Consider the following 14,411-nt stretch of genomic DNA (forward strand, 5'->3'; position numbering starts at 1 on the left):
AAAAAAAATCTTACATACAGTATATCTTAGGAACAGTATTGCAGAAAATGTTGACGGTTTTAAAACCTTGACTTCCAAACCGCGGAATACCTTAAAAACAGTTATCATCCTATGCCTATAATAACCTCTAATGAACATAACTCATGTGATGCTACAAATCTGCAAAGATGACGAGTTGTCAAAACTGAACAAGTTTAGAAATTGCAAAATTCATCTAATCCAACTTTTATAGAGATTAAACACTGATACTGCGATCATATATGTGTGAGTTCATTTGAAATATTGAAGATCTCATTTTCGTCTAAACCAAAAATCCAAATTTGTATTAAAGAAAACATGATTATACAAAACAGTATACTGACAAGTTCTATAAAACCCCCAATCATCCTCTCCACAATAGTACGCCTTTTTTTATAAAGTTCAATTAACAACTTTAAAATCCATGAACCCTTCTCTAAAATACCCTTAAAGTTATAAAAAGTGCTTCATAATTAAAAACACTCTTGAGGCTCCATTCATTTCAACTCTCGTCCACTTGTTTGCACCCACCAGTGAACTTCCATTAGGCAAGTGCACTTGGGAAAGTGAAAGCAAATAATGTCAAGATCCAGCAGTCATCAGAAAGCCTCCAACAACAACTTTTCAGTCAGAACTACAAACAGCGGCTCTGTCACGGAGCGAGACGAACAAAGTAAACTTGAATATTACGTCACCAAAATAAAATGTTACACACACATATAAGAGGGGGAGGGGGGACGGCAGCAGGTTTAGCTTCTTTGCTAACAGAAACCAGCCATTGGTGGTGGCACTGCTATAGCATGCAACTGGCTAACTGGCAGAACAGACATTAGCAGCTGATCTCGATGTCATCATTGTTCTCTTACCAGTGCCCTGGACTTCGGGGGTCCCGGTGGAGCTCCAGGGAGAACAAAGGCGCAGGCTTTAGTGTGTATCGACAATGAAGATCAGTTCAAAGAGCGAGTGCAGTGCTCAGTGACTGTGGAGGTCTTCACCAGGTGCTTCCATGTCTGTTTACCAGGCAGCATTCTGGGACAAGAACGTCACTGACTGACTCCAGCAGCACGCATGCACAGAGTCCGCCTGTCACTGGACGGGCTGGCGGTGTGTCAATAACAAACGCGCTCACTTCGTAGACAGCATTCAAGAGAATCGTATGCGGGTTTCTAGCGTTCCAGTGCTGTTTAGGGGGGTGTTTTGTTGTTCGGGGTATTTGAACCCGTTTACGATACATTTTCGAGCGTTTTAGACGAGCCCTGATGCTTAAATATGCTGTCTGGTTAGGATGCTCGGTTGTTTTTGAAACACAGCCAGCGAGCTCACTTCGTTATATTGTTAGATCAATGTCAAACTGCAGGCATATTGAGGATTAAAACCACTAATCGGGGTCACATACGGGCTAGTCAACTTTGAAATGACTTTGGCGATATAATAATGGAAAACATACTTGCTGTAGCGATAAGTGAATCTTTGGGAGCAGATCTTTTTCAGTTGAACCGATTCACAAAACTGATTCGACTCGCCATCCAAATGAACTAGAAGAATGAAGCATCTCTTTTGGTTGTGTCTATGGTTAACTTATGGTTTATTTATTTCTGTTGTTGGTTGTTTTTTTTTTTTTTAATTAAAATATAATTTGTATTTTTTTTAAATAATTTGATTAAATGCATTTTATTGTTTATTTCTATCTTATTTTTTAATATTTTGTATAAGTTTATTTGATTATTTTAACACATTTTTAAATTTCGCTTTTGGCACCAATGCAGTTCCGGTTTGACAAAATTATATATATATATATATATATATATATATATATATATATATATATATATATATATATATATATATATATATATATATATATATATATATATAAATCCTAATGAATTTGCATACAGTTTTCACATTTTTTGAAAGTATATAATAATGAAAGAAACACAGCAAATCAAATTTATGTTGTGGATTAGGTTTTTCTTGTTCTTTTATTTATTCATATATTTTCTTTTTGGCTTAGTCCCTCTATTAATCTGAAGTTGTCACAGGGGAATGAACCGCCAACATATGTTTTACACATCGGATGCCCTTCCAGCTGCAACCTATCACTGGGAAACATCTTTATACGCACTCATTCACACATATTATACACCACAGCTAATTTAGCTTACCAATGTGGAGAACATGCAAACACAGAAATGCCAACTGACCCAGCCGAGACTCTTGCTGTGAGGTGATTGTGCTAACCACTGCGCCACCGTGACACCCTTGTCTTTCATCATTATAGAATTTTAAAAGAATTGTATGCCAATACATTAGGCTTTTATTTATGTATATATGACAGTAGTTTTCGAACTAATTTGTAATGAGTCAGTAACAAGTGAATGAGTTGACATGATATATTTACAGAATTTGTGGTGTTTTATTTATTAAAATAACATTTTGTTTTTGTGAGCTGAAACATGACTACAACAAATGTTAATAGCAACTTAAATGAAAGACTGAATCATTATTATTTTTATTATCGTTGGTATTTTCCTGGTTACGCAGTGGCGCAGTAGGTATTGCTGTCACCTCACAGCAAGAAGGTTGCTGGTTCAAGCCTCGGCTGGGTCAGTTGTTGTTTCTGTGTGGAGTTTGCATATTGTCCCTGCGTTTGCATGGGTTACCTCCGCGTGCTCCAGTTTCCCCCACAGTCCAAAGACATGCGGTACAGGTGAATTGGGTTGGCTAAATTGTCTGTAGTGTATTAGTGTGAATGAGTGTGTGTGGATGTTTACCAGAAATGGGTTGCGGCTGGAATGGCATCCGCTGCGTAAAAACGTGCTGGGTAAGTTGGCGGTTCATTCTGCTGTGGCAACCCTGGATCAATAAAAAGACTAAGCTGAAAAGAAAATGAATAAATTAATATTAACTTTCTATATTTTAAAGAAACACTTTTTAAACAGTCTTGATAAACAGTTTCCTAATGCCATAACTATCAAAAACAAATTGATTATACAATATATCTGGAAGCCATGCAGGAATGGCTTAAAACATAAAATGTATCTGGTCAATAACCTTGGCAATATAATGATGAGAACTGTCAGATTAGGTTGTAGATATGTGACACTCTTGAGTCTGATATTTTCTGTGAATAAGTTAAAGAAGATCACAAAACTGATTCAAGTCATGATGCAACCAACACTGAACTGAGAACTGCTGCTGAAATGAAAACAGCATAAATTAGACTACTGCTCTTACTACTATGGCAGAAACAGTAAGACTTTGTTCCATTTTGAAAGGCTCATCCATATCCCCTATAAAACCTTTGAAGAAGGGAGTGTATTAGAGGGATAAAAGGTGTTGGTCACAAAAAACCATGAAAAGAGTCTTTATCATTGTACACTTTGAGTTTCTTCATTCTTTTTAAGTGGGCAGTTTTTACCTTTTCGGTTTGGAACAAGTCTTCAGTATGCAATCCATAATTCTTTAAAAGTGCCCTTTAGAGGCAGATTTATCCCATATGGAACAGAGTCATAATTTAGCAAGTACATTTTCCAAAATAGAAGAGCTAAGTATCAATAAGCAAGTGAGCAAACAAGGCATTTTATTCATTCATTCATTCATTCATTTTCTTTTTGGCGTAGTGCCTTTATTCATCAGGGGTCACCACAGTGGAATGAACCACCAACTTATCCAGCAAATGTTTTACACAGCGGATGCCCTTCCAGCTGCAACGCAGTACTGAGAAATATCTATACACACTCATTCACTACGGCCAATTTAGTTTATTCAATTCACCTGTACCGCATGTCTTTGGACTTGTGGGGGAAACCGGATCACCCGGAGGAAACCTACGCAAACACAGGGAGGACATGCAAACTCCACACAGAAATGCCAATTGACCCCAGCTGGGGCTGATTCAGCGACCTTCTTGCTGTGAGGTGACAGTGCTACCCACTGTACCACCATGTCGCTAGCGCAGTCAAATAAAGTTGGTTTTATATTCACACATTTGTTCATTTTAGCAGTCTTTATATTGTTTACCATGCTAATTTGAATTTGCGTCTGAAATCTCATCTATGTATGACTTCAAAACAACATTAGCACAATTTAATTGACTGTGATCAATGTTGTAGTTTGGGGTGATTAGATTAAAGACACAGCAAAAGCATCAAATGAAGCAGATTAATTTTATAACACCAGGTAAAACCTTCTGACACCTTTATGGCAATCAAATACTTTAAAAATAAATACAGGCTACAACTTAACATAAAGGATGGTCTCCGAGTGGCATTCTCCAAAATTAAATAATGAATAGACTTGGGTCTATTGCTATGTGTGCACCAATGTGTAGAAGGTTTATATATTTATAACCACCTCAGAGGATATTGGGGGTTGCCTGTCACTGGCATTGTTATTCTGGGGCTCGCGAGTTAAAAAGTTTGGGAAACCCTGACCTACAGGTATACCTTGTATGATTACATAGAATTTTTTTGCAAATAATTCCTTTCTGAAATATAATTATTATATAATAATAAAATTATTATGGAGAATGTCCAAGATGTCCTAAAATCAACTTTACCTCATTCTCAGTCAAGCAAATTTAAAATATTTAAATTCACATTTTAATTCATGTTGAATTATTTTCATATCTACGTAAAAAGCTTTGTATTCATAAACTGAATCATAATGGCACAAACTGAACTGACGAAGCAAAAGAAAGATGGATTTTAAAACGTCTTATTATTTCATAATATACTATGTTATATGTAGCCTATGTAGCCAGAGGGGGTTCAGAAAAAAAACCCTTACTGACAAATGTGCAGAATTTTTCCCATTCATGAGCTCATATGTCGTATTTTGACTGCTACATGCCATCATAAATAGTAAAAATAACCCATTAAAAAGGCGTAATCCTCTGTTGGCTGTTGCTTCGGTGTGACTTCAGCAAATCAGTCTTAGTCAATGCTAACAAATGTTTTTGATGATCAACATCTAGCTGTGTAGGAAATCACACAATCTGACATAAGTGACGTCATCTTTCGCTACTGTTTGTAAACAGAGAAAACGTTTTACAAGTAACTTTTGTTCTAAATCTTGGAACTTATCTTGAAACTAAAAATGAGCAATAAAAAGGGCGGCCTATAGTAAAATTGATTTGAATACTAATTAGGCTATTGTTATCCTTAATTTTCAAATGCACTTTTTAACATGTAAGGCTAGAAAATTGTAAAGCTTTTATTATTATTATTTTTTTTATTATTGAAATGGCCAAATTCTGACTGAGGAAATTGAATGTGCTGGCTAGATTGTTATTTGCCTAATAAATGACACTAGACAATAGTTTTTAATTTAAAACTTTTTCAGATTCCAAATGTATTTTTAAAAAGCTAAATCATGATTCATAACTAAACTGACGATATTGCTCAAACAAATTGACGAGTCTTGTGGAACCACACTTTAAAACGAACTGTTCAAATGAACCGATTCGCGAAAATGAATCTCATTTCTCAATACTGTCAAAAACTAAACTAACTACCTACAAATACAGTATTTCTGAAAGACACGCTATCAGTCGACTAGTCTAAAACGAGTTTTCCGCAAAACATTTAAATGACTTTGTAATAATAAAGTAAAAGCTAGCCGTTCAGAAAACTGTTGTGAGCTCGGCGGGTTTGCTTCGCAACAGAGGCGGGGCGCTGATGCCTTGCGTGTCCGCGCGCGCCTGACAATAAAGTTTTTTCTAACAGTCCAGTTAGCCTGCTGGAGAATGGGCAGCATTACTGATGGTAAGATTTTCCTTTGTTTTATTTTTCTTAACTATCATGTAATTGTAATTTATGTAGCAAATCTGAAGGAATTATTACAGTAGCGTACGTCCATGTTTTTATTTCCTGGAAACTAAACGAACTCCTTTGAAATGTCTACATGAGGAGTCTTAGCTAACAGTTAGTTAGCCACATGCTAATACTGATTAACTAAAACAAGTTACAAGATGTATAAGTATAATTTATTACGCTGACTTTGGTTTTGGATAGGCATTACAGTGATATAAAATATATTGGTAAGTATAATATGTAAATACGATAATATGAAAATTTGATGGCACCCTTCTGACACTTTTCAATGTTGGATCAATCAGTTAAAACAAGCATCAATGTTGGAAAATAAACTGATTTTTGCTGAATTTAGAGATTTACTTTGTTTCAAAAATAATCAAGCAGAATATATATATATATATATATATATATATATATATATATATATATATATATATATATATATATATATATATATATTGTTCCACATTTAGTCACTGAATACAATTTACAGTATAATATCTGTGCTATGCTATTTAGACCTATATTTAGACTAAATAATATCTATGTCTCCTCCCTCACAGATGAGGTTATTCGGAAGCGTCTTCTGATCGATGGAGATGGAGCTGGAGATGACAGACGCATTAATGTGCTCATGAAGAGCTTCACCAAATGGTGCCACTCCAGTTTCTCACCAGAGGAGGGGTAATTTACATTCTGGTTTAACTTTATACACCTGACTTGATAAGATATTTTTTTCCTTTTCCTTTAAAATATTCCACTGATTAGTTACCACGACCTTGGGTGTAATTACTTTATCATTCATATGTGTCTGCAGGATGTCTCAGTATCAAAGAATGATGATGTCCTTGGCTCAGTGTGAATTCTCCATGGGGAAAACCTTGCTTGTGTACAACATGAACCTGAAAGAAATGGAGAATTATGAAGGAATCTATACCGATATTGGTAAGACTTCTTGTTGACTTCCCTGCTTTTTTCTTTTGGGTTGATTGGATTATATGCTGACAAGGGAGACACATTCCTGTTTGCACTCATTGTTTTAATCTACATCTTTTGACTATATTAAATATTACTTTGAGGGCAGGATATTAGGCATGGGCCGGTGTACGTTTCTGACCATATTATAACCTTGGATAAAAATATCACGGACACATGGTATTGTGATTACTGCTTTGAAATATATTCTTTTTAAATGTCTGGGTAAAAAACAAAAACTTTGAACACTATATTTTACTTTGATAAACATTTAAAGTATTTTGGAGCAGTGAATATGCCAGGCTAAATAATTCAAAATGAATCATTGATTTCTTTCCAATTTAAAACAACCTCTTTGGAGATCTTTTCTGCTGGAGATACTGTTGTTCTGAACTCTATTTATACCGTAGCAAGAGTAAAGCAGAAAATTAGGACTTTACTTTTCCAATGTGCAGTATACCTTGAAAACGGTTATCATCCCATGCCTACAGGATAAAAGGGTGGGTGTTTGTGTAAGCTTTTTCAATTATTTCTAATATCGCAAAATAACCTTGCATAATAGAAAATGATACAGAGTGCTGCAGCCTTCATTTCTGCTCTGATGGCTACAAAACTACACCAAATTCAGATCAGTGTGTTAAATCTGTGAATTGTTTATCGTAGACTCTCTTTGATCAAATAATTTGAATCAGTGAATCATTCAAGGGAGATACTCAGACTGAAAAGATCATTCAAATCAGTTATTTGTTGACTCGTAAACATGTCTATCCAATTCGCAAATTAATTGTTCAGTGCAATTTGTGAATTGATTTAACTGGCTAACTGATAAAATTCAGCTTGTTCACGAATCAAGTTGGATTCAAAAGTGCAGTATTTTGTTTTGTATTCTGATTTTCAATCAGAACTTTTCAATCTGCCTTTTATCAGTGATTTTTATGGCGAGTTCAGACTGCATGATTTTCAAAGTAGTCATTTCACAGATGTTTTCACCCTGTATGACTGTCGGGGGTAGCATTTCATCGCTGCTTTGTTTACCCTGCAAGATGGATTGGCAACGGGGGGTTCACACTGTATGATTTAGAATAGGAAGAATTGGCGACAACTTTGTCCCGGTCTACAAACTACATCTCAAAACCAAGCACAGAAGAAGTGACATGGAAATAATGTAGTATATCTTTTGTCATGAACTATATAATGAGAATAAAGCCTTTAGTGGGGTAGAAAATTTACTTATTTTGCTCACTTGGCCTTTAATAGGAATTAGCAATTTCTCCTCAACTTTTTCTTTTTCGACCCGGTTGCTCAGATGACACTTCAAACAGAAACGAGTGCTCCTGCCAAATTTACACTAGTTGTTCCTCCATTTTTTGGGGTCCAAATAGACAAAATAGAAGCACTTTTAACTTGTTCCCCAACCTCCCGCTGGCCTGCAGATTTCACACGGCATGATTTGAATCGTCGACAGATCCAGCTGTTTAGCACACTGAATATCTCACATGTGTCTACGACACATCATCGATTCTCACCGATTGCGTCTTTGATAGTTCGTACTGTGTGGTTGATACTTGCGTGAATGAGTACCTATTTGCCTGTGATTTCAGGCATTTTTTGCAATTTCTTGAAACCTGTTGTCGAGTCAAAAATCAGGGCTAAAATCATGCAGTTTGAATTTGGCATTATTTTGCTGAGTGTTCTGTATTTTTATAGTTATTATTTTTTTGTATTTTTTTTTGTTTAGAAAGGAAAGGTCATTTTGTTTGAGCTTACTGTTTGAAAGTATTATCTTATTATTTGTTAGTATGTTTTAAGTTATTTTTTTTAAACTAGTTAACACACTGCATTTTAGCATTAAAAAGCTACAATACAGATTATTGAGCTGAGGCTTGACTTCAAATTTAAATCGCAAACCAAATTGAAATCACAATATCTGTCGAAAAATCAATTAGAAATTTCAATTAGAAATTTTCGCCGGAACTGGTAAGAGAACATTGTGCTTTTTTTTTTGCCAAAACTTTTGAGAAAGTGGTTGATAGTGACAAAAAACATGTTAATACCAGGTGTACAAACAAACCATTAATACTTATTCAATTATTTACTGTAGCAAAATGTTTTTGTTTCTTCCAATACAGAGAAAAGTATTGCGTCAGCACATGAAAAAATTGCAGAGTGCAAAAAGGAAATCCAGAGAGCGAAAAGGATACGAAAAAACCGACAAGGTATACTACATTTTGATAATTATTTTTTTTACCATTTAATTTGATGACTTTTTTTCTGTCTCTAACTTAACCATTTTGTTTGTAGAGTATGATGCTTTGGCCAGAGTTATTAAGCAACATCCAGACAGACATGAGACCTTAAAGTAAGTTTGGTGGAGACATTCTTATTTCATTTAACACATTTGTATTTTCCAGAGAGTTAGAATATGTTATTTATATACTTATCTATCAAAGTTTTAATTTGTTTAATGCTAGGATTGGTGTGAAAAGTATATTTAGTGTATTAAATCAATAGTCTGCGTGTTCTTTATTTAAAATGACAAACAGGATGTCCAGTGGCAGAGATGTATATTGACCCACCAGTTATTTTGTGATCTCTTTTTTTCTGCAGGCAGCTTGAGGCTTTAGACAAAGACCTTCAGCAGCTTTCACACATCAAAGAGAATGTGGAGGACAAGGTGAGGCACTGTGCTTTTTCTACAAATTAAATAATACACCATCATAGACTAAAATATTTAACCTGATCTTATTTTTGTTTAACCAATCTTCAGTTGGAACTTCGTAAGAAACAGTTCCACGTCCTCCTTACCACCATTCAGGAACTTCAGCAGACTTTGGAGAGTGAGTAGTATTAACTGAATGATGGCTAATGGACACACATTTGCTTGTGAACTGTTTTGCATTGTCAACAATTAGTTTTTATTCAGATCAGATTTTTGCCTGTGGCCTGTTGTACAAAAGAGTTTGAACAAACTAAGGGTGCAGACTCTGAGTAAGTTTCAGGTTGACAAAACCAAACAAATCCCGACTAATTAAGATCAGGTTAAGTGGTTTCACAGCACTTGATATGATTGCTCTCGGGGTTTAGTCCAGTGTTTGGGAATTAAGCTGAGGTCACGCTGCACTTTTTGCTCCAGACTTCAATTCATACACAAGTGAATGCGGCAGACTGGAAAAGCAAGCTCATGCCACAATCAAACTACAGTTTGAGCATGCAAAATTCTGACGTATGGCTCTGGGAAAAGGGGTGGGATTTAACAAGATGATTTGACAATTAAAAAAAGCGGGCGATTGGTTCATATTTTACATTTCTGTCCAGAGAGGTCATGTGGTCTCATGCAGTCACGTGATGCCATTTTGCAGGTCAGAGTATACCAAGCTTGAACTTTGCAGTGCAGCGAACTGCGTAACTTGTGGCACAAGCTTGTGTTTCCGGGCTGCTGCATTTGCGTGGGTATGAATGGAAGGCAAAAAGTATAATGTGGCTGCAGCTCTTCTCTGGACCACATGCACCTGAATGTGTGATGCATGCAGCAAACAGCCAATCACATGAGACTTGTTTTTTGTGATGGGGTCAGTGCAGTTCACTCTCAGCTGAAGATTAAAGCCACGGTCACACTGCACTTTTCTCCCCATAGACTTCTATTCATATACATGCGATTGCAACAGACTATATAATATATAAAACAGATATAATGTATGTTAAAGAAAACTGGACTGACACAGTTTTAATTTACCAGAAATTCTATGTTAAGCTAATTTGACACAATCTACATTGAAAAAGTGCTTTAGAAATAAGTAAAGTTTTATGAATTAATTTTGAGAGGAGCATATGATATGATTAAGCATGGCTGGATTCTCATCCGTAATCAGTTATAATCCAATCAGATTGATCCAAACTTACCATAAATAGACCAATTTTACCCTACTGCTTTATCTTCGTTTTGGAAGAATACCCCCTTTTACCCCATCTTCTCTTTTTCCTCCTGAATTCTCGAGACCTACCTGATCTTGGACCCCCATTATATGTTTATTGACCAAACGGGAGCCTTGGGCTCATTTATCTCCGAGCTCAGGGTTCTCTTCTGGGACAGCATGCCAAACCTGCTATTAACGCCACAGTGTTTCTTCTAGGATTTTATCCACCTGTGGCATTATTTCAATGACAAATGCATCGAGTGCAGTATCGCAAGTCGAGATCGCATTTATGTATTGGCTGACGAGCCTTCGAATCTTTTTGCTTGCGCGTCGATTTCTTTTGCTCATGCACAAAACTTCTTGCATGCCTCCCTCAAATATATGCTGCTCAAGCGCAGATCTTCTTATGCGTTCTCAAATAAATGCTGCTGAAGTGCGATTTAGTGCGTTTATGTAACAAGTATGTCTTCAACATTTATTCGATTTGCTAGGAATATTTATGAATGTCTCCAATAGACCTACAGAGCGGCATTAATGCGTCCTGAAGTAAAATGAAACGGCTATACGTCGTGTTTGCTGGCCTCACACATCACTAACCTGTCAGTCAGCCAGCCAGCACGTCACCTTAAATGGTTAAACAAATGACGCACAGCACTACTACGATTACAGAAAAGTTTGCGCTGTACTAATTCACTTACCTTTTAATACGTTTTGGTGCGATTATCACCGGCTATTAAAAAACAGTCACGACTGAATGTTTTGAAAGAGAGGCTGTAATGTAGCCGTGGCGGGATTCATTTTGGCGTGGCGCCCTGCCATGGAGGAATAAATATAGAGGAAACCATATGCTAAGGACATCAAAGTGTCCCATTACTCACTCTTGATACTTGAATTGAATTGAATTGAACAGACCGGAAATGCAAGCTTGCACAGTTCGCTGCATTGCAAAGCTTGGTGAATTCTGTCCTGTGAAATCACATCAGGCAGGGTTTCTGCTTGGTCTTAAAAAGTTTAAAATTTCAAAAGCCAATTTACTGAAATTTTGTGTAGGTCTTAAATAATTTTAAACAGGTCTTAATTTTCCTATGTTAAACGGGCAGATCAATCACCAATCATCCTACTCAAAACTGTAGTTATCTTCCTTACAATAACATTCGTTTTTAAAGTTTCCATAAACTGTTGTGCCTAATGTTTATTATAGTTTTTTTAAAAACTATTATTCACTAGATTTTGCTTGTTTTGACACATTTAAACTATGTGGGCGAGGCAGTGGCGCAGTAGGTAGTGCTGTTGCCTCACAGCAAGAAGGTTGCTGGGTCGCTGGTTCGAACCTCGGCTCAGTTGGCGTTTCTGTGTGGAGTTTGCATGTTCTCCCTGCCTTCGCATGGGTTTCCTCCGGGTGCTCCGGTTTCCCTCACAGTCCAAAGACATGTGGTACAGGTGAATTGGGTTGGCTAAATTGTAGAGGTGTGAACCTATACTGGTCTCACGGTTCGGTTGGTTTACGATTATCATGGCTTCGATTCGGTTCAATTTGATATCTCGGTGCATCACTGTGCATTGACGATGCTTTCTAAATACAGTGTTATATTTTAGGGGGGAGGCTGTCTGTACAGACACACAGCACCACACTGTCTCTCATTTAAACACAAACATAGACAGCACCAAACAAACAAACAAACAAACATACACACACACACACACACACACACACACACACACACACACACACACACACACTTAAGCCCTCGCAACAGGGAGAACTCGCGCTGAGCGGAGCAGAAAAACGAAAAAAAAGGAGCACTTTTCCAACGGTCCCTTACGGAGAGCTCCTCTCAGTTTGAGCTCTCCCGGCTAAACACATATTGCGAGGGCTTAATGCTCGTAATGTCGAGCGAAAAAAAAGAAAGACAGCTGTGAAACATAACCAGTTTTGTCTTTTTGTAGGAAACACACTTTAGATCTTTTTAGGGTAAGAGGTTTTTGAGTTATTGCCGTCTATAACTGAATGTGTGTCAGGAAAATCGAAAACAAAACCAACTGAACCGCGCTCATTTCTGGCGCCCCACTGGATGTACAGCGCCCTATGCATATGCCACGTGCCGGCCCTGAGTTGCCTGAGTGTTGTAAATACTCGCGCTCACCTCCCTCGCGACAGAGCGCATAGGAGATAAATGACGTCAGTACATAATAACCGGTTATGATTATTACTGAACCGTTACAGAATTGTCCGCGTCTGCATCGCAATGCACCGAAGAAACAATTAATTTTGACACCCCTTCTAAATTGTCCGTAGTGTATGAGTGTGTGTGTGTGAATGTGTGTGTGCATGTTTCCCAGGGTTGTGGCTGGAGGGGCATCCACTGCGTAAAAACTTGCTGGATAAGTTGGCGGTTCATTCCGCTGTGGCAAATAAAGGGACTAAGCCGACAAAAAAATGAATGAATAAACTCTGTGGTAATCAAAATTTCGATGAGGCAAGTTAAAATCTTTTTCATTGGCCCAACCATAGAAAAACCTTACCACCATAAAAGTCTGAAATTTGCTTCATAATGGTCTTAAATTTGACTTGGAGAAACCTGTAGAAACCCTGTCACATGACTCCATGAGACAAATCGAAGACCCAAACATGACCTCTCAGGACAGAAATGTAAAATATGAACTAATCGCTCACTTTTTAAAAATGTCTAATTGTCTTGTTTAATCCCGCCCCTTTTAGCAGCACCTTACAACAGAATTTTGCATGCTTAAACTGTTGTGTGACCTTGGCATAACAGATAGAATTTTCAGAAGTTTTAATACTTTTTATAAGGCAGAAATAATCAATGCAGCAAAGGTTGGAGAAGCCACAATAAAAGCATGCCCCGGTGCAGATTAGTCATGTGCTAATTACCTTGGTGATGAGATCTGATCAAAACCAACCCACTTTTTTTGAGCCAGAAAACTTAATATAAATTAAAAGCAAACTTACCTGGGTAAAACCCCACTCTGGCTTTGTGCAACAGGCCTCAGATGCTCTGTGAATGTTCTGTTTATGCTATACTGTCTGTTGTGTCTTACACAATTTTTAGATGATGAGAAGATGGAAAGCGACGATACCCAGGACAGCCCGATGGAAAACGGAGACTAGACATTTGCATTTGTACAGTTTTCTTAAGATGTTCTTTTATTTTTCAGGAGCTCATATTAATTTTTTTTTCATTTTAGTCTGTTTTTTGATGTTGGCAATGTACAGAATTAAAGCAGTTTCATGATAAACTAAATCTGTTTAAGTTGAGTTTGTTTAGTTTCAGAGTATATGGCCTCTATAGGGGAATATTTGGAGTTTTGAGAACCACATAAAACTCTTTTTGTTATTAATTAAAAACAGTAATGTGCACATTAGTTTTGTGTTGTGTAGTTCAATCCAAAACCTTCATAAATTATTTCAACTGCAAAACTGTCAAAGCACAGAGACTATAATATAAACCGAAAAAGGTTTATGGCGGGTTATGTTGAGGTATGTTAATATCAAAATGACTTTGTATAAAGATGTTTGATGGATACAAAAAAAGGAAATGTAAAACCTTGCAAGCTGGCGCACATTAAAACTATAAACATATTGCTCCAAACATTGTGAAGAGCTGGAAGATGCTTACAATATTGTCTGAAATAAGACTAATTAGACGTTTTGGACCAATAAAAC

The 14,411-nt window shown here is 36.8% G+C and overlaps 2 protein-coding genes across 4 annotated transcripts in view; one reads left to right on the forward strand and one right to left on the reverse strand.

The window, feature by feature from the left end:
• Positions 1–1,060, reverse strand: part of atxn7 (ataxin 7) — an 85,361-nt gene extending 84,301 nt beyond the window's left edge. For both annotated transcript variants that reach the window (XM_087273582.1, XM_087273583.1), the window contains exon 1: positions 885–1,060. The gene's annotated coding sequence lies outside the window, so the exon portion shown is untranslated. The remainder of the gene's footprint in view (positions 1–884) is intronic.
• Positions 1,061–5,736: 4,676 nt separating this feature from the next.
• On the forward strand, positions 5,737–13,989 carry thoc7 (THO complex 7). 2 transcript variants are annotated; one of them, NM_001003429.2, is given in 8 exon segments: positions 5,737–5,786; positions 6,401–6,521; positions 6,655–6,782; positions 8,942–9,028; positions 9,114–9,171; positions 9,420–9,486; positions 9,580–9,649; positions 13,798–13,989. In NM_001003429.2, coding segments are annotated over 8 exon segments (609 nt in total). In that variant the 5' UTR covers positions 5,737–5,767; the 3' UTR covers positions 13,857–13,989.
• Positions 13,990–14,411: the final 422 nt, after the last annotated feature.

The sequence above is a fragment of the Danio rerio genome, chromosome 11 (genome assembly GCF_052040795.2).
Source record: "Danio rerio strain M-AB ecotype USA chromosome 11, GRCz13ab, whole genome shotgun sequence".
NCBI lineage: Eukaryota > Metazoa > Chordata > Actinopteri > Cypriniformes > Danionidae > Danio > Danio rerio.